This window comes from Homalodisca vitripennis, chromosome 2 (assembly GCF_021130785.1).
Source record: "Homalodisca vitripennis isolate AUS2020 chromosome 2, UT_GWSS_2.1, whole genome shotgun sequence".
Lineage (NCBI taxonomy): Eukaryota > Metazoa > Arthropoda > Insecta > Hemiptera > Cicadellidae > Homalodisca > Homalodisca vitripennis.
In genome coordinates this window covers 150,995,133-151,010,815 of record NC_060208.1, presented here as the reverse complement: position 1 = coordinate 151,010,815, position 15,683 = coordinate 150,995,133, and the positions used below count along the sequence as shown (strand labels likewise).

At 29.8% G+C, this 15,683-nt stretch overlaps 1 protein-coding gene across 1 annotated transcript in view; it reads right to left on the bottom strand.

Annotated features, from left to right (window-relative positions):
- LOC124354901 (aldehyde dehydrogenase, dimeric NADP-preferring) overlaps window positions 1-15,683 on the bottom strand; it is a 99,693-nt gene that overhangs the window by 8,778 nt on the left and 75,232 nt on the right. The window contains exons 10-11 of the mRNA XM_046805699.1: window positions 12,344-12,479; window positions 11,117-11,264 (exon numbers count right to left, since the gene is read on the bottom strand). Coding sequence (XP_046661655.1) covers window positions 11,117-11,264; window positions 12,344-12,479 — 284 coding nt within the window. The remainder of the gene's footprint in view (window positions 1-11,116; window positions 11,265-12,343; window positions 12,480-15,683) is intronic.

Genomic DNA, 15,683 nt, shown 5'->3' with positions numbered 1-15,683 from the left:
TCAATGTAAATAAATTAATTTACAAGATTTCTTATATGTATTTATTCATTATTTTTTTTAATACAAATTACACTGTAAATTCTATATGCTAAAGCTCCACAGCATAGTAAATCCTTATAAATAAGAATATATAAGTAAATTTTTCTAGAATACAATTATCTCTACTTTGCTAAATGTATAAAATATGAATAACATACATAAAATTAAAATTATTTTTAGATAATAATGAATATAATAAAAATACAATGAATACAAAACCAGGAAGTAGGTGTTTTCTGGTATGTATGCATTTAATTTCAGAATGTCACATGGCATCACCATCAAATTCGGAAAACACTTCCCAGTTCATTAATATATTTTGATTTCTTATTATATTGAATACAAATAATAAAGAAACTAGTTTTAATAAGTTCTATTTCAAAGGACTGTAAAGAACTATGTAATGCAACACAAACAAATTATGAACTTACTCTAAAATTAATAGTACAAGAGATGTTGTTAGAAATCAACTGAAGATTAAGAAATATTTCCTGGTCTGCAGGAAATCAGCTGTTTTCTGAACATTAAACCGGTGGGAAGTAGATGATATCAGTACAGAATAATGAAAGATATTTTTTCAGTCCTCCAGGCGGCAATTAATAAAGGTAAAGCAAAGTAACAACATAGCTTTTAAAATGAGTCCTATTCTAATGTTTTTTAATTGTGTAAACCAAATGTACAAACAAAAATGTGTAAAAAAATGTAAATGGAGGATGATAAATTGATTAAAGAGGTTTGGAAACACAATCCAGTTGGAAGAAGACCTCGAGGTAGACCCAAAAATCGCTGGATGGACCAGGTGGAGAAGGACTTGCGGAAATTGAGAGCGGGTCAGGAGGATTGTGAAGACAGGGAGAGATGGAGGCAGCTGGTTGGCGAGGCCAAATACCACCTAGGGTATCCATGGCCATGGGAGTAAGAGTAAGTAAGTAAATGTACAAACAAAAGTTTCTAATTGCTATGGCAATGATATTGATATATAATCCCACAATAATAAGTGATCTGCTGTTTTGATAAAAAAATTGCTATTGGATTAATTTATGTAATTTAAATTTTTTGTTTTAATGCCTTTAAAACAAAAATTAAAAAATGGTTGATTAGTCAAGCATTTTATAGTCTAACTGAATTTGAAAATGGGAATTTCTCTTCTGTAAAATTTAAATCCAAGATGTTATGTAAAAATGTGTTTCTTACTTGAATGTTTATATTTATTTGTGTGTTTAATTTATTTATATGTTTTTAACTTATTATACGTATTATTACACATTTTTAATGAAGATTTACAATATCTTATTCACTTTTGTTGACTATAAATTTACTTTATTTAACCCATTTGATTTGACATATAACCAAACAAAAATAGGCTACCTAAGATTAAGGCTACACTAAGGCTAAGTGTAAGTTTAACTATGTCTATTGCAACCACTGTTGATTAATGACAATAAACATATTTAATTTCATTTTAATAAATAACAATAAATTTATTAATTTGACATTGATGATCTAGCTTACTTACAATAAAAATGCAACAATGGTCAATAGGTTAATGTAATATGATTAATGTTCATCTTGTTTACATATTTTTTTAAAATTATGATTAATTATATCAAAATATAAGTATTGTTAACAAAAAAATAGCATAGTGTATATTTTATTAGTTCTGTGTTTAACTTTTAGGGTGCCGTGCCTATTATGATGGCAAAAAATGTGCATAAAGTGCCAATGTCACAAATTTTGACAATTCATTATTTAATAATATTTAATAAACTTTTTCAGTTCAACATAAGTTAAAATTTATTCCAAATATAAAGATTTACAAAAAATACATAATAAAATTTGTTTTTACAACATTCATTGTTAACCTGTATAATTTATACTACACATAATTATTATAAAATTAAAATATATATATATATATATAAAATTAATTACTTAGGTATTTTAAAATAACACTTTACTCCACAACTTGATATCAAAGTTTACTTCTTGTAGCAATACAATTTTATGTTTCGTTCAAATTTGTCTTTTTTGACAAGTGGAATATTAGTAATATTCTTCCCTATATTGCTGAAAAACATAAAAACTAATAGTTATTATGTGTGTGATAGTTATTGAACAGTAAATTATTTAGCAAAAACTTGTAAGTAGACACAAAATGCTCAGGTACTTGATGCCTATTACTTTGGTACATAGCTCACCACTCAAAGGGTTATTCTTCAATTTTTGTATTCATGTTTATCAGTTGCATTATCAGATCTGGCCTTAAACTTTGCTGATCCGTTTTTTAACCTTTAATAAGAGATGTTTCATATAAGGTCTCTAACTAATTGTGAGAGAAATTATATTATAGGATAATGAACTAAACAGTATCTCCACAAACTTTTAATTACATAAGTTGTAAGAATAGCAGATTTTCAGAAACAAATAATTACTATTTACAAAACGTATGTATAAGCCAGAACTAGGGTAGTTATCTGTTTATCTACAGTGGAAAAATACATACAATTTTGGATTGAAATAATATAATTACATATAATAATATAACATTTATTTGAAATATCCTTAAGTAAATAAGGTAGTGTCTTAACAATTAAGTTTCGTTTTAACCAGTGTTTTGCTTAAAAAGATATTTAAAATAATTTTTAACATTATATAATTATGCTTACTTTTGAGAATCTCCACCAAATCCCCAGACATGGATTTTGGCACAAATTAGAATTAAAAATTAATTAATATAATTCTCCAACTGTTCTGTTTGTGAAGAAACCATTTGGTTCACTGTTTTGCAATAATCCGTTCTCAAAAATAGATTTGAGAGTTTAAATCACCTCATACAAAGCATTTTTAATCATGTTTGCCACCTGGATTAATGCTTAACTATAAATAAACAAGACTATATACCTTTAATGTTGTTAATCCAACTTTTAAAATTGACTTTTTAACTAGTTTCAGAAACGCTGTTCGGTGTATAGCCGGGATTACTTGCAATGCATGGCCGCAATCATAATTGAACAGTCTGTTCTTGTATATGGTCAGCCTTACAGCATAATAATGTTATTTGTGTCTATCTTCATTATGTTGAATGTCTCTCTGTATGTATGTATTTGTTTATATATATATATATATATATATATATATATATATATATATATATATTATTTGTTTATGTGTTCAGCTTGTAGCATATTTGATGACCTGATTTGACAGTGTTCCCAAAACTAGTAATCACTAGTAAAAAATTGTATTGATGATGGTAGTTATGTAAACCTTGTTTATTTATACTTAAGTGAAAACAACTGTATATTCTTTGATCACAGTTCACTGAGGTAGTGTGATTGTTACAAATAACTTGCAGGATGTAATGTCTAGTGTAAAGCATTGAAATCTTATAACACCACATCTTAACTTATAACCATATGGACCATATCGGTGCTTGTAACCATATGGACATAATAAATTCAGTATTGACACTGACTGAGGTGCTTTTACGTATAATCTGTAGCTGTTAGAGATTAATGATGATGAATATCACTACAGTAAGCACAGAATATAAAAGATAATAAATAAATAAAATTAACAATATGAAAGTAAATTTAAAAAACGTGTTTTACATATTACAACAATATTTTTATAACCGGTAATGATGCTTTCAAAGACAAATTGAAATCATCAATTTACTTGCATTATCTATACGACTATTAGTTATCAGTAGAGTACAGTACACAATAGCTGTGGAGATATGTGGATAGTCCGACTCGCTGCTATCGTGATGTTCTGCCCTACACATCAGAAAACCTCAGTCAAATTCTGTTTATACAATTTGGTAGCAGTTGAATTCCCATTTTTGTACAAGGGCTGTCAGAAAGTAACTTCTTGTTTTGGAACTAAAAGAATTACATTAAACAGACACTTCTAAGTATTCTATCCACATAGCCTACATTCAAATTGCTCATTCATGCTTATTAACCTATATTGATATATGTATATATCCGTCCCTATATTGATATATATATATATATATATATATATATATATATATATATTTACTGGTGAATTCCAATTGGTTTGGAATATTTTGCATCAAAAGACAACATTTTGTAAATGTACAGGAAGTGAAGTAGAAACAGAACAATCTACAACAATGTATGTTACTTTCTGAATAACCTTTCTTAATTCTAAGTAAATAATATTATTTTAACATTTCTTTGTAAAAATTCAAACATATTATATTTCACACAGGAATTTATAACTATCATTCACATAGATAATATAAGGAAGCCAATTATAGTGAAATTTGTTTATTTTGAGACTAGAATTACTTGCATTACTTTATACCTTGATTGTATACACTAATTTAATCATTTTTATTTCAAATTGTAGAATAAAATCTAAAAATTTAAATTTGATATGATCTTAATATTTTAAAATATGGTAATACTTTTTACATTTGTGATAATCTAATCTGTGATTTTTAATATATTGGAACTACTTGACTAATTTTGCAGTAAAAAAACAAAGTACTACTAACTTGTTATATTTTTTTGTTATGAAATACAGTTTGTTTGTTATAAGTCAATATGAGTGTTTAATCAAGTGGCATAAACTGTTTCTCAATCAATGTGATCACACCCGTTTTAGATTTATTATAGTGCACAAATAAATACACGTAATGTTATGTAAACACTCTGGAATGCTAACTTTTATGATATAATTTTTTTTACTGATAATTACAGTATCACTTGCCAATCAAATAATTTTGTGCAATTATTGCGTTATTAAACATTCTCTAGCCCTGTAAATGATAGGTTTATCCGTTTTAAATGCGTTTTGTGTTTATTTAATACTATTGTTTTGTGATCGTGTGTAATTTTTAATGGTGAAGCTACATGTTTGATTAACCTTTACTGATTGATGAAAGATTGAGGAAGACATTCTAATGTCGAAATATGTGTAGCCATGCATCAGAATGTGGAATATATGACGAAGGTAATTAATTTAATTACTATTTATAAATTATTGAGTTTGGGTAAGTAGTGTTCCATAGACCAATATTTAGCTAATAAATACGTGATTTTATAGAAAAATCATTGTTAAAATTAAAATATTGTTCACTTGTATTCAGTGTTGTGTTAGTTATATTGTTATTATTGTCACATATTACTTACATATACAGTAATGTATATGCTTTATTGCTTCATGCTCTCAAGTTACAAAAAGTGATAAATATTTTTGTTTTATTTTTTGAGCAATCTTATTCAGGTTAACCCTCTTTCTCGTAACTGAAAGTTATCCACCTAATGAAGAATGCCTCATTCTGGTAATCAATGGCAACCTGACTGGCAAACACGCGCTCATTGTTGTATTTTATAAGCTATTGTTAGCCAAATTCCTCTTTCTTATTCACAATATGACGCTAACAACCTTTAAAATTAAACTTTGTTTATGTCACGCGAGCTTTACATATTTTTCGCCTCATGGGCATATGAGGCCAGTGCCATAAGAAGTTTTCTGATTCAAACTGCATTGAAACATCGCTCACACAATGAAATATTAATTTGTCTTGAAATGTTTCAACTTAGCTGTGGAAAGCCACTTCCAGTCAACAGACATTGAAATGAAACACAACGAGGATGAAATATTTAAAGAATTTAATTGTGAGAGCAAGTTTCAATGTGGTGTGAACCGAAAAACGTAGATGTTAGTTATACTGTGTTTGGTTGTGTATAATTGTTGTTTTATTTACTAATATATATTGTATTATCATTTAACTTTATATATTCATTTTTAAATACCAAAGCGCCTGTGATGCTAAATTATATGTTTTGTATGTAGTTATATTATTATTACAATGTCAATTATTAAACATACACTAGACATCCATTTTTCAGTTTTATGTGCATTATTACTGATGGCGAGAGAAAAGAAGAGACCTGGATTCTGGCCTATCTGAAAATTGCAGGCGCTACTACTGGTATGTTGCCGCGCCTTGTTTCGTAATTCCATTATTGTTTCACTGTTTTGATTGATTTGCGGCCTAATTGTTATGTTTTATAAAATAATTTAAATGACGGTACTGTTTTGATCAATTACAATTGAGAAAAATTTATGTTTGTAATATATTCTAATAATTAGGCTCTACAGTGGTTGTAAACAAACAATAACAATAATCAAAGGAATGAATTGATGAAATTGAAGATTTTTTTATTGTTAATATAACAATTACTAATGTTCATATATGTATAATGTAAATGCAGTGCTTTTATGTATATAAAATTTAACATTGATACCTTGCTGACTAACACAGTATTGAATATTGTCACATTACTGAAAACAAATAACTCCATTGCTAGGATAAACAATTCGCAGGGTTGGCTATGGGGCGAAGCGCCTGAAATTACCGTTAGGCAACACACTAGTACACAGCTGTGCGCCGGCACGGGCCAGGTCTTTTCTTTTCTCTCGCCACCAGTACATCACATTTTATTTGTAACTTTAGTATGTTTTGTAGATAGATGTAATAGGTTATGTTTTTTGGGAACTATATATAATTTACTATTTAAGGACTATTTAAGACTTTTATCTTTTGACAATAAATACATTTTTAAAGTATTAACTACCAATTTTTGTAATTTTTAAATAACTTTCTAAACAAACATTACACATATATACAGTAGACGCCCTCTTAACCAGCCTCGGGTCAACCGGCCGCCGCTTTAACCAGCCACAAAGCAAACGATGAGTCATCGACAGGTCACAACTCGAACGGCTATTTTGGGACGGTTTAGACAATGCCTGTTCAGTTGAGCAGGTGGTTCCGAACGTGATACATACAGTTAGTTGACAGTTTTAAGTTGTGCAGTTTAGTGTTGTGTTGTAGTGTTTTTAGGTGTGCAGTTTTTATTAAATGAACTAAAAGTTTGAATGATTGTATACTTTTATTTAGTTTAAAAAATGAGTGAAAGAAAACGTAAAAGAAATGTTTTAACTGTAAAAGAAAAGCTCGATGTGATCCAGCGAATTGACAAAGGCGAATCAGTGAAAAAGATATGTGACGAACTTAACATCGGGAAAAGCACTGTCAATGATTGGCAACGTAATCGCAAATCCTTACAGGATTTTTGCACTAGTGTTGAAACAGAAAAGGTGTTATGAATCGACGAACATTAAAAAAACCAACAAATGAGATGGTTGACGATGCGTTATGGCTTTGGTTTATGCAGGAGCGGCGAAGAGGAACACCGATAACTGGACCACTTTTACAAGAAAAGGCAATGTTTTTTCATTCGAAACTAGAAAAACAAAATAACGCAGAGTTTTCAGCCAGTGATGGATGGTTAGGAAGATGGAAGAAGCGACATGGAGTAAATTTTGTAAACATTTGTGGGGAAAAATGTCCGCAGATATCGTTGCAGCAAACGAGTTTGTAATCAAACTAGGAAAGATAATTGATGAAGAAAATCTTTCACCAGAACAGGTTTACAACGTTGACGAGACTAGTCTGAACTTTAAACGTCTACCACAAAAAAAAATTCTCTGTTGGGAATGAAAGTTCAGCTCCTGGATTTAAACTTAACAAAGAACGGGTTACACTCGCCTTATGCACAAATGCTGCAGGATCACACAAGCTCCCACTTTTGGTCATTGGGAAATCCCAGAAACCATGAGCATTTAAAAACTTAAATGTTTCATCGCTTCCTGTGTTTTATCATGCCCAGAAGGCAGCATGGATGGATGCCAACATCTTTAAAGACTGGTTCGTGAATGAGTTTGTTCCAAAAGTAAAAAAAATATTTAACGGAACATAAGTTACCTGAAAAGGCCATTCTAATCTTAGACAATTCAGGCACACACCCACCTGATCTTGAATGTGAAGAAGCGCCCAGTATAAAATTGGTTTTCCTTCCAGCGAATGTCACAAGTCTCATTCAACCTATGGACCAAGGAGTCATAGAATGCTTAAAGAGACGTTATCGGCGCAAACTGCTTTCAGAAATTTTGGGGAAGATGGACACGGGAATGGAACTTATATCAGCTGTTAAGCACTTAAATATTAAGGATGTTATCTACATGGCCGCAAAGGCGTATGAAGAAATGCCTAGCACAACGTTCGTTAAATCTTGGTGAAAAGCCTGGCCAGACATAGAAAACGTGGTTGCTGACCCAGCTGAAGATGAAAATGAACGCCCCATTTTAATAATTGAAGAAGATAACAACACAGCTCTACTTAACGACTTAAGAAAATTGAGTACTAGTGATGATCATCTTGAAGAGAAAAATGTAAATGAATGGGTGACAGGTGATGACAACCTTGAAAAAGATTTTTTTAGTGACAATCAAATCGTAGAAAAAGTCGTTGAGGAGGCAAGTGAACAAGGCATTCCAGAGGACTCAGACGAAGACGATCAAGTAGAAAAAATCAGTCACGAAGAGGGGAAAAAAGCACTTCAGTTGGCCGCAATGTATATTGAGCAGCAAGACCTGTTGACAGCTGTAGATGTGATGTTCATTAAAAAGTGGAGAGACTATGCCTTCATAAAGACGATGGAGAAGAAAACACAAAAGAAAATAACAGATTTCTTTTAGTATCTACCAGATATTTAATGTACTGTTCTGTTTCTGTGTCTAAAATTACCGTAGTTCGGAAACAAAATGTAAGTTTTACTTTTATATTTTTCTTATACAATGTAGTACAATGTGTACTCTATTGTTATTATGGCACTGAATGGCACTATTGTTCTATATGGCACTGTTCTTTAAAATATTAAAAGTAATTATGTTTTCAGTAAAATAACCTTTTGAATTAAATACATATTTGTTTTTTTACCGGTACAGTATTACGTAGTTGGTATGTATACAATATACCAATTAAGGTTATGTTCGTCGGATTAACCGGCCAAACTGCTTTCCGGCCGGGGGTTCGGTCCTGTAATGGCCGGTTAAGAGGGCGTCTAACGTACGTATAAATGATTTTATAAAATAATTATATCCAACATAACAAATTTTATATTTATGTATGAAAACTTTATATAAAATACCCTTGCACAGCGCTCAAAAATGATTTTCCAAGAATTAAAATAATAAGAATTTTTATAAGAATTAAAATAACTGCCAGAAGGAGTGTCAAGTATTATTGACAGTTTTCAACTAAACATTTTGTTTTTCAACATAACACATAAAATCACAGTTTTTGTATATTCTACAACTAGACCAAATATGGAACTTTGGAATGTGTTATATATTTTGTATTTATACTAAAAGCAAATATAACAATGTACCTTCATTACTACAATTTATGGGGAAAAAAGATAGACCATACAAAGTTGTAATAAATATTTCAAAAATACAAACTTTCTAAAAATTACCTGACATTTAAGGAATTTATAACTGCTACTTGTACAGTTAAAAACCAATACATAAAAATGCAAATGAAATAAATAAAGATTATTAATTAATTTTGCTTTAAAATTACATAAACTATTTATTCAATAGATTGTGCTTCTTTTCTAAAAAAGACTTCAAATGCAAACTTCTAAATACTTAAAACAATTCCGTTATAGCGCTCATTTCAATGTCATTATAATTGGCTCCTATGTATATGAACAATTGGCTCAACAAAAAAATTCACTTTAATATAAATTGAAGATAATAATAAATGACTTACTCTTTCACCAGTTAAGCCTGATTATACCTTCTGAGATCCGCCACAAACAAATTGATATTTCACGGGGTTTAAGTACATAAAAAACCTTCCTCTTGCGTATTTGCAAGCTTAAAAACAGTCTTTTTATTATTTCTTAACATTATTTTTAGCATTATTTATTTTGTTATGTGTATATACTCTTAGTGTAGGTAACTTCTGTACGTAATTATAATTATAATTACAAAAAGTTATATGAAGTAAAAAAGGATTAAGTAATATACATTTTATTATGTTCTTATATAACATTTTTTTTTTAAATACACATAAACAAAATAAAGATAAACTTTTGTAAAATATCACGGAATTCTAGAGCTGGACTAAAAAAATTAACTTACTAGAGTTATTTACAAATCAAGATAAAAAGGTGTTGTATTAAGTAATTGCTACAATTTCTGTATTTTATAACAAATAATTATATTTAATTTATATTAGACACTTGCAAAATGTTCATTTTATACTAATTTGGAAATATGTAGAAGCTAGAGTTTATTACAACAGTAATATATGTATCTCAACAGAACTGTGGAACAGTAGAAGTAATAATACAAAATAATTTCACATACTCCCACATTTTGAAATATTTACCATCAATTAATTCATATTATGCACATACACATGCAATAGACAGACGTTACCAAGGTTCATTGTTCATGATGTTTCCAAAATGATAGACTCTTCTTTAATCTCCAGATGATGTAAACAGTTTAACACATCCAACACAAAAGCTGAGGACAGAAAATAATGTCTTCTTTTTTACAATACATCTTTATATGTATAATTATATATACGATCAATATATATACATATACTGGAATTCATTAAATTTGTATGAATGACAATAGCCTAATTTAATTTCAATAAACATTGAATCACAAAGAGCACTTGCTCTGCCGGGAGTCAAACCCGGATCTCTCACTTGCCGGGTGAGTGAACAACCAAATGAGAGATCCGGGTTTGAGTCCCGATGGAGCAAGTATTTTTTTGTAATTCAATGTTTATTGAAATTAATTAGGCTATTGCCATTTACACTAATTTAATTAATGTAAATAAAAGTTGTTTTAGAAGTTTTTGGTCTTCCGATCATATGTTAATTTGGTTATTTAAACGCATATGTGACAGAAATGGCCAAATATAAAAGAATTGAATCGTAAAAAGTAAGGGCTCTGTAGTGTAGTGCTAGCGCATTCACCAGGCAAGTGAGAGATCCAGATTCAAGTCTCGGTGGAGCAAGTAATTTTTTGATTTTGTGATGTATGTAAATATATATATATATACGGAGTAGGTATTAGAAGTTTGTGCACCAAATACACCAGTTAGTTTATGTTTTCAGGTCATTCATGCTTAAGAAAAATATAGATATAGTTGAAATAGACTAACCCTGATGTGGAGGAAGGCCCATGTGGCAGCAACACCTAAGAGGAAGGACAGCAGCTGAGGACCATACGGAACACTGATACCTCTTCTCCTCTTCATCATCATCTGTATGAAGCTGATCTTCTGGTCCGAATAGGGTGGATATCGGCTCCTACAAGCATTGATCGTTACTACATCTTTTTTGGTGTAAATGCAACATTAAGAGTTCTGTGGAGCTATCAATTAAAATTGTATTTCTTCTATTTTCATTCGATTCTCAGATATAACCTCATATCCAAAAACCATTTTAATACTAGTTAATTCTGCAACAAAATGGAGTTTTAAAACCTTTTAGACTTTTACTTACTATAATTGAGACAAAAATTGCCAAGGTTTCTTGCTGGTAGTAGTAACTATGAAGTTAGTAAAACAAGGAATTTTCCTTTAACCTGAAATCTAGTATGATCTTTGACAATCTAAAACCCCTATACAATGTTTGATATTAACTTTAATATTTATATACTGAAATTCAATAATAACACAAAGACATCATGAGAAAAACGGAAGAAGGGGTTAGAGGGACGGTATAGTGACGTAGTTTAGAGTTATCATTACAATCACAGTGCAGTATATAGGTACAGAGTAGTAAATGGAGCATAATAAACAAATAAATGGTTTATGTACATTACAAACTAAATGAGGAGTATATATAAATAAAAATATGGAGATTTCAACTGAACAATATTTTTTAGCCTGATAATAGAAATCTGTACTTGCTTTTGATACAGATACAGATACCAAATGAATCAGATACAATAACAGCATATTATAGATCACTCTTTATTTATGATAAAATTTGAAAGCTGTCATTACTTTTTTGACCCTAATGATCTCTATTGTTATTGTTAATCTATATTGACACATCACCAGCATAAACGTTCTTACAACACAAGACGCATAAATAACATTGCAATAACTTCCATGATGCAAATGAAAGCTCAAGATGTCAGTAATTATTTTGAAAGTTTTCAAATATTTCTGTAGAACATCCTTAGAAACTATTGAGAAGTTCAGACCTTTAAAAAAATAATTTTAAATTGTCTCATGTCATACATATATTTCTAGATTGTTTTACTTTTATTATGTAATAGTTTAATAGTGTATATGTTATTCATAATTTTGTCAATATTTATTTATTCCCAGTTTTAGTACTTGTATATTATTTATTGTTACTCGTCTGTAATAACTTACGAGGCAAGAGACTCCAGGAGTGGATTGAAGTTTTTGATGAGAGCACTGCGCTGGTGGGTGAATGTGTCGAAGCTGTACTTGCCATGGTAGCAGCCCATCCCACTGTGGCCCACCCCTCCGAATGGCAGACTTTCAACTGAACAAAATTTATATGTCGTAAACCTCTATGGAGAGACATATAAGGGAAAAAGGAACTATTGCCAATCTGGTATTTTTACAGGAAAGCAACATCAAGAAATAATTCACTTTATTAGCATTTGAATAGACTTTTTGATTCAAATTAGTGGGTGAATCAGTAGTAATTCAATCATAAACATTATTATTAAATATCTAATATAACATTTTATTACATTATAAAAACAAGGAACAACTTCAAGAATCAAGAATCAAGAATCAAGAATTTTATTGCCATTGACAATTTACATTGAATAGGCAAAGTCAACCTAGTTTGTAGTTATATAAATATAAATATTGCAAGAATAATAACGAGAAAGTACAGAATGAGAATCATTATAAATATAACTATTACGAAACAGTTAACCTAGACATCCCTTTGATAGTTTATAGATATATATAAAAAAGAGAGAAAAAAGAAAAAAAAAAATTATTATAATAGTAACAATAAAATATAAAATTCAATCTTAGGCACAGTAAATTAAGTTATTTAGTTAAAATTGAACAGTCTATGTTACAATTTAAAAATTCATTTATACTATAAAATGGGTTTTGAAGAAGCCAATTGTATATTTTATGTTTAAAAGGTCTAAAACTAACAGACTTTGCACCATCAGGCAGCCTATTGAAAAAATTAATACAATTTAGCTTGAAAGAGGTGCCAGTTTTAGCCAGTCTATGAGGAAGTATATTGAGTTTATTCCCCCTCTAGTGTTATAATGATGAATATTATTCCTAATTGGAAAATTCTGTAGGTTTGATTTAGTGTATAATAGTACTTGAAAAATATACAAATTGACAACTGTGGGAATCTTAAGTTCAATGAAAAAGTGGCTTACAGTGATCTAGTGAACCAACTCCTGCAATATTACGAACTACCTTTTTTCTGTAATAAAAGAATATTATTTATATGGGGAGAATGGCCCCAAGCTAGTATACCATATAGTATATGTGATTGAAACAGACCGAAATATGACATTCTTAAATATTCTAAGCCTTACAAAGTTTTTCAATTTCCATAGTAGATAATTAACTCTTGATATTTTTTTACAAACTGTTTCGATATGCAGGGACCATTGTAACTTAGAATCTATATAAAATCCCAGAAGCTTAACAGATTCCAGATTAATTTCTTGTTTAAGGCTTAAAGTTAGGTATTGTGTTTTTTCAGGATTAGAAGATAATTTATTAGAAGAAAAACCAGGAAAGAGCCTGCTCTTCTGCTAGTTCAGTAATTTGTTTTATGTAATTAAGATCGTATGTGACGGGCCACTAAAGTGGTGTCATCAGCATAAATAATGGAATGAACATTTAAATTTTGAGGTAGATCATTTATATATACTAGAAAAAAGAAAGGTCCGAGAACTGAGCCTTGAGGCACGCCTTTCTCGACAGGCTTTTACAGTTGAACATTTATTTTTTATTGAAACAAATTGACTCCTACTGAATAGATAAGATTGAATTATTTTTAAGGAGTTATCCTCGATGCCATAAAATTTGAGTATATTTAGCAGAATATTAAATGGAACGCTATCAAACGCTTTAGTAAGGTCACATAAAACTATAGAAACTGACTCTTTTTTTTCAAAAGCGTCCAAAAAGATAAATCAATTAAATTAAGTACTGCAGAGGTGGTAGATTTACCCTGCCGAAAACCATGTTGATTTGTGGAAAGTAAATTATTTGATTCAAAAAAATAACTAAGCTGGGTTGTACATTAGTGATTCAAAATATTTTTGAAAATATAGGAATAATTGAAATAGGTCTGTAATTTTGGGGCAAGTTTTTATCACCTTTTTTGTAAACTGGGGTTTATTTTTGAAATTTTGAGCGAGGGTGCAAAATATCCCTCAACACAGGCATTTGTTGAAAACAAAAGCAAGTGGTTCACTAATCAGATGAATTGTTTGTTTAATGATAGAATTAGAAAGCCAATAATAATCTGTTGATTTTGAATTTGAGAATTTTGAAACCACTTTTATTACATCAGATGAAGATATTTCTGACCAAGTGAACGACAGTTGATTTCCTGCCGTATTTCCCAATAGTTGTTCTGGATTTGTTGGGGCTTTGATCTATTCTGTTAGATAACTGATTAATAGAGTCCAGAAAAAAAGTATTTAATTCATCTGGATCAAGATTGACCTCACTACTATGGGTTGGAGAATATTCATTGCTGATCACCTTCCACGCTGCCTTGCAGGGGGTTAGTGGAATTTCCAATATACTCCTCAACTGCTAATCTTTTTTAGCTATGAAAAAGAAGCTATTGAACAAACACTTTTTTGATAATTTTTATTCAACTTCCTTTTATTCTTGTCCTGAAATTCATATTTTGACAATATCAGCCCTTTTTAAAGAGATTTGCTTTTGTTATTCAGCATTCCGTGATTATGTAAAGTTAAAGTCAAAATTTCAAAAACATAAATTTACAATTTTAATAGTAATAATTTTTACTCTAAATTAACACTAGCTCTTATAGAAGTTGTATGTATGTATATATATATATATATATATATATATATATATATATATATATACAAAATAAAAAACCGGTTGTCTGTAAAGTCGGTTTACTGACGATAGTTGAACGTGACAACGTCATAAGAAAATGCTGATGGAATGGTTGCATGTTTCAAAAGAAAATTTAAATTTTATTTGTTTGATAGATATTTTGTATGGATATAGAGAAGGAGGTAAATGGAAATCACAGTGGAATTGTTCAAATTACATTTATTTGTATGCATAAATACAATTGTCAAATTTTTTCTACAATGTACATAGTAGTTTTTACAAGTATGAATTTGCGTTGAGCAATTGTTTTACAACTTTTAAACATGTGTGATATTTAACTTCTTACAATTTGTGTTATTTTGTTGAGAATAGGACGATGATAGGAATTGTTCCCTTTGACGGCTTGCTGGTCCAACCATTTCAGACATGTTATGATATGTGAAAGATTTAACATTTATGTTTTAATTTTTTGAAATCATAACTACACTCAATAATTATTTCGTAGTAATAGTAAAGCCATTGATTTTTTACACATCACGAAATAGTTCTGTTAACTTATTGTTATAGTTTTGTCAATTATAGCATAACCTACAATCGCTGCAGTAGCGGACTGATGCTATTTATTTTAATGATGAAAGCACGAATATTCGGC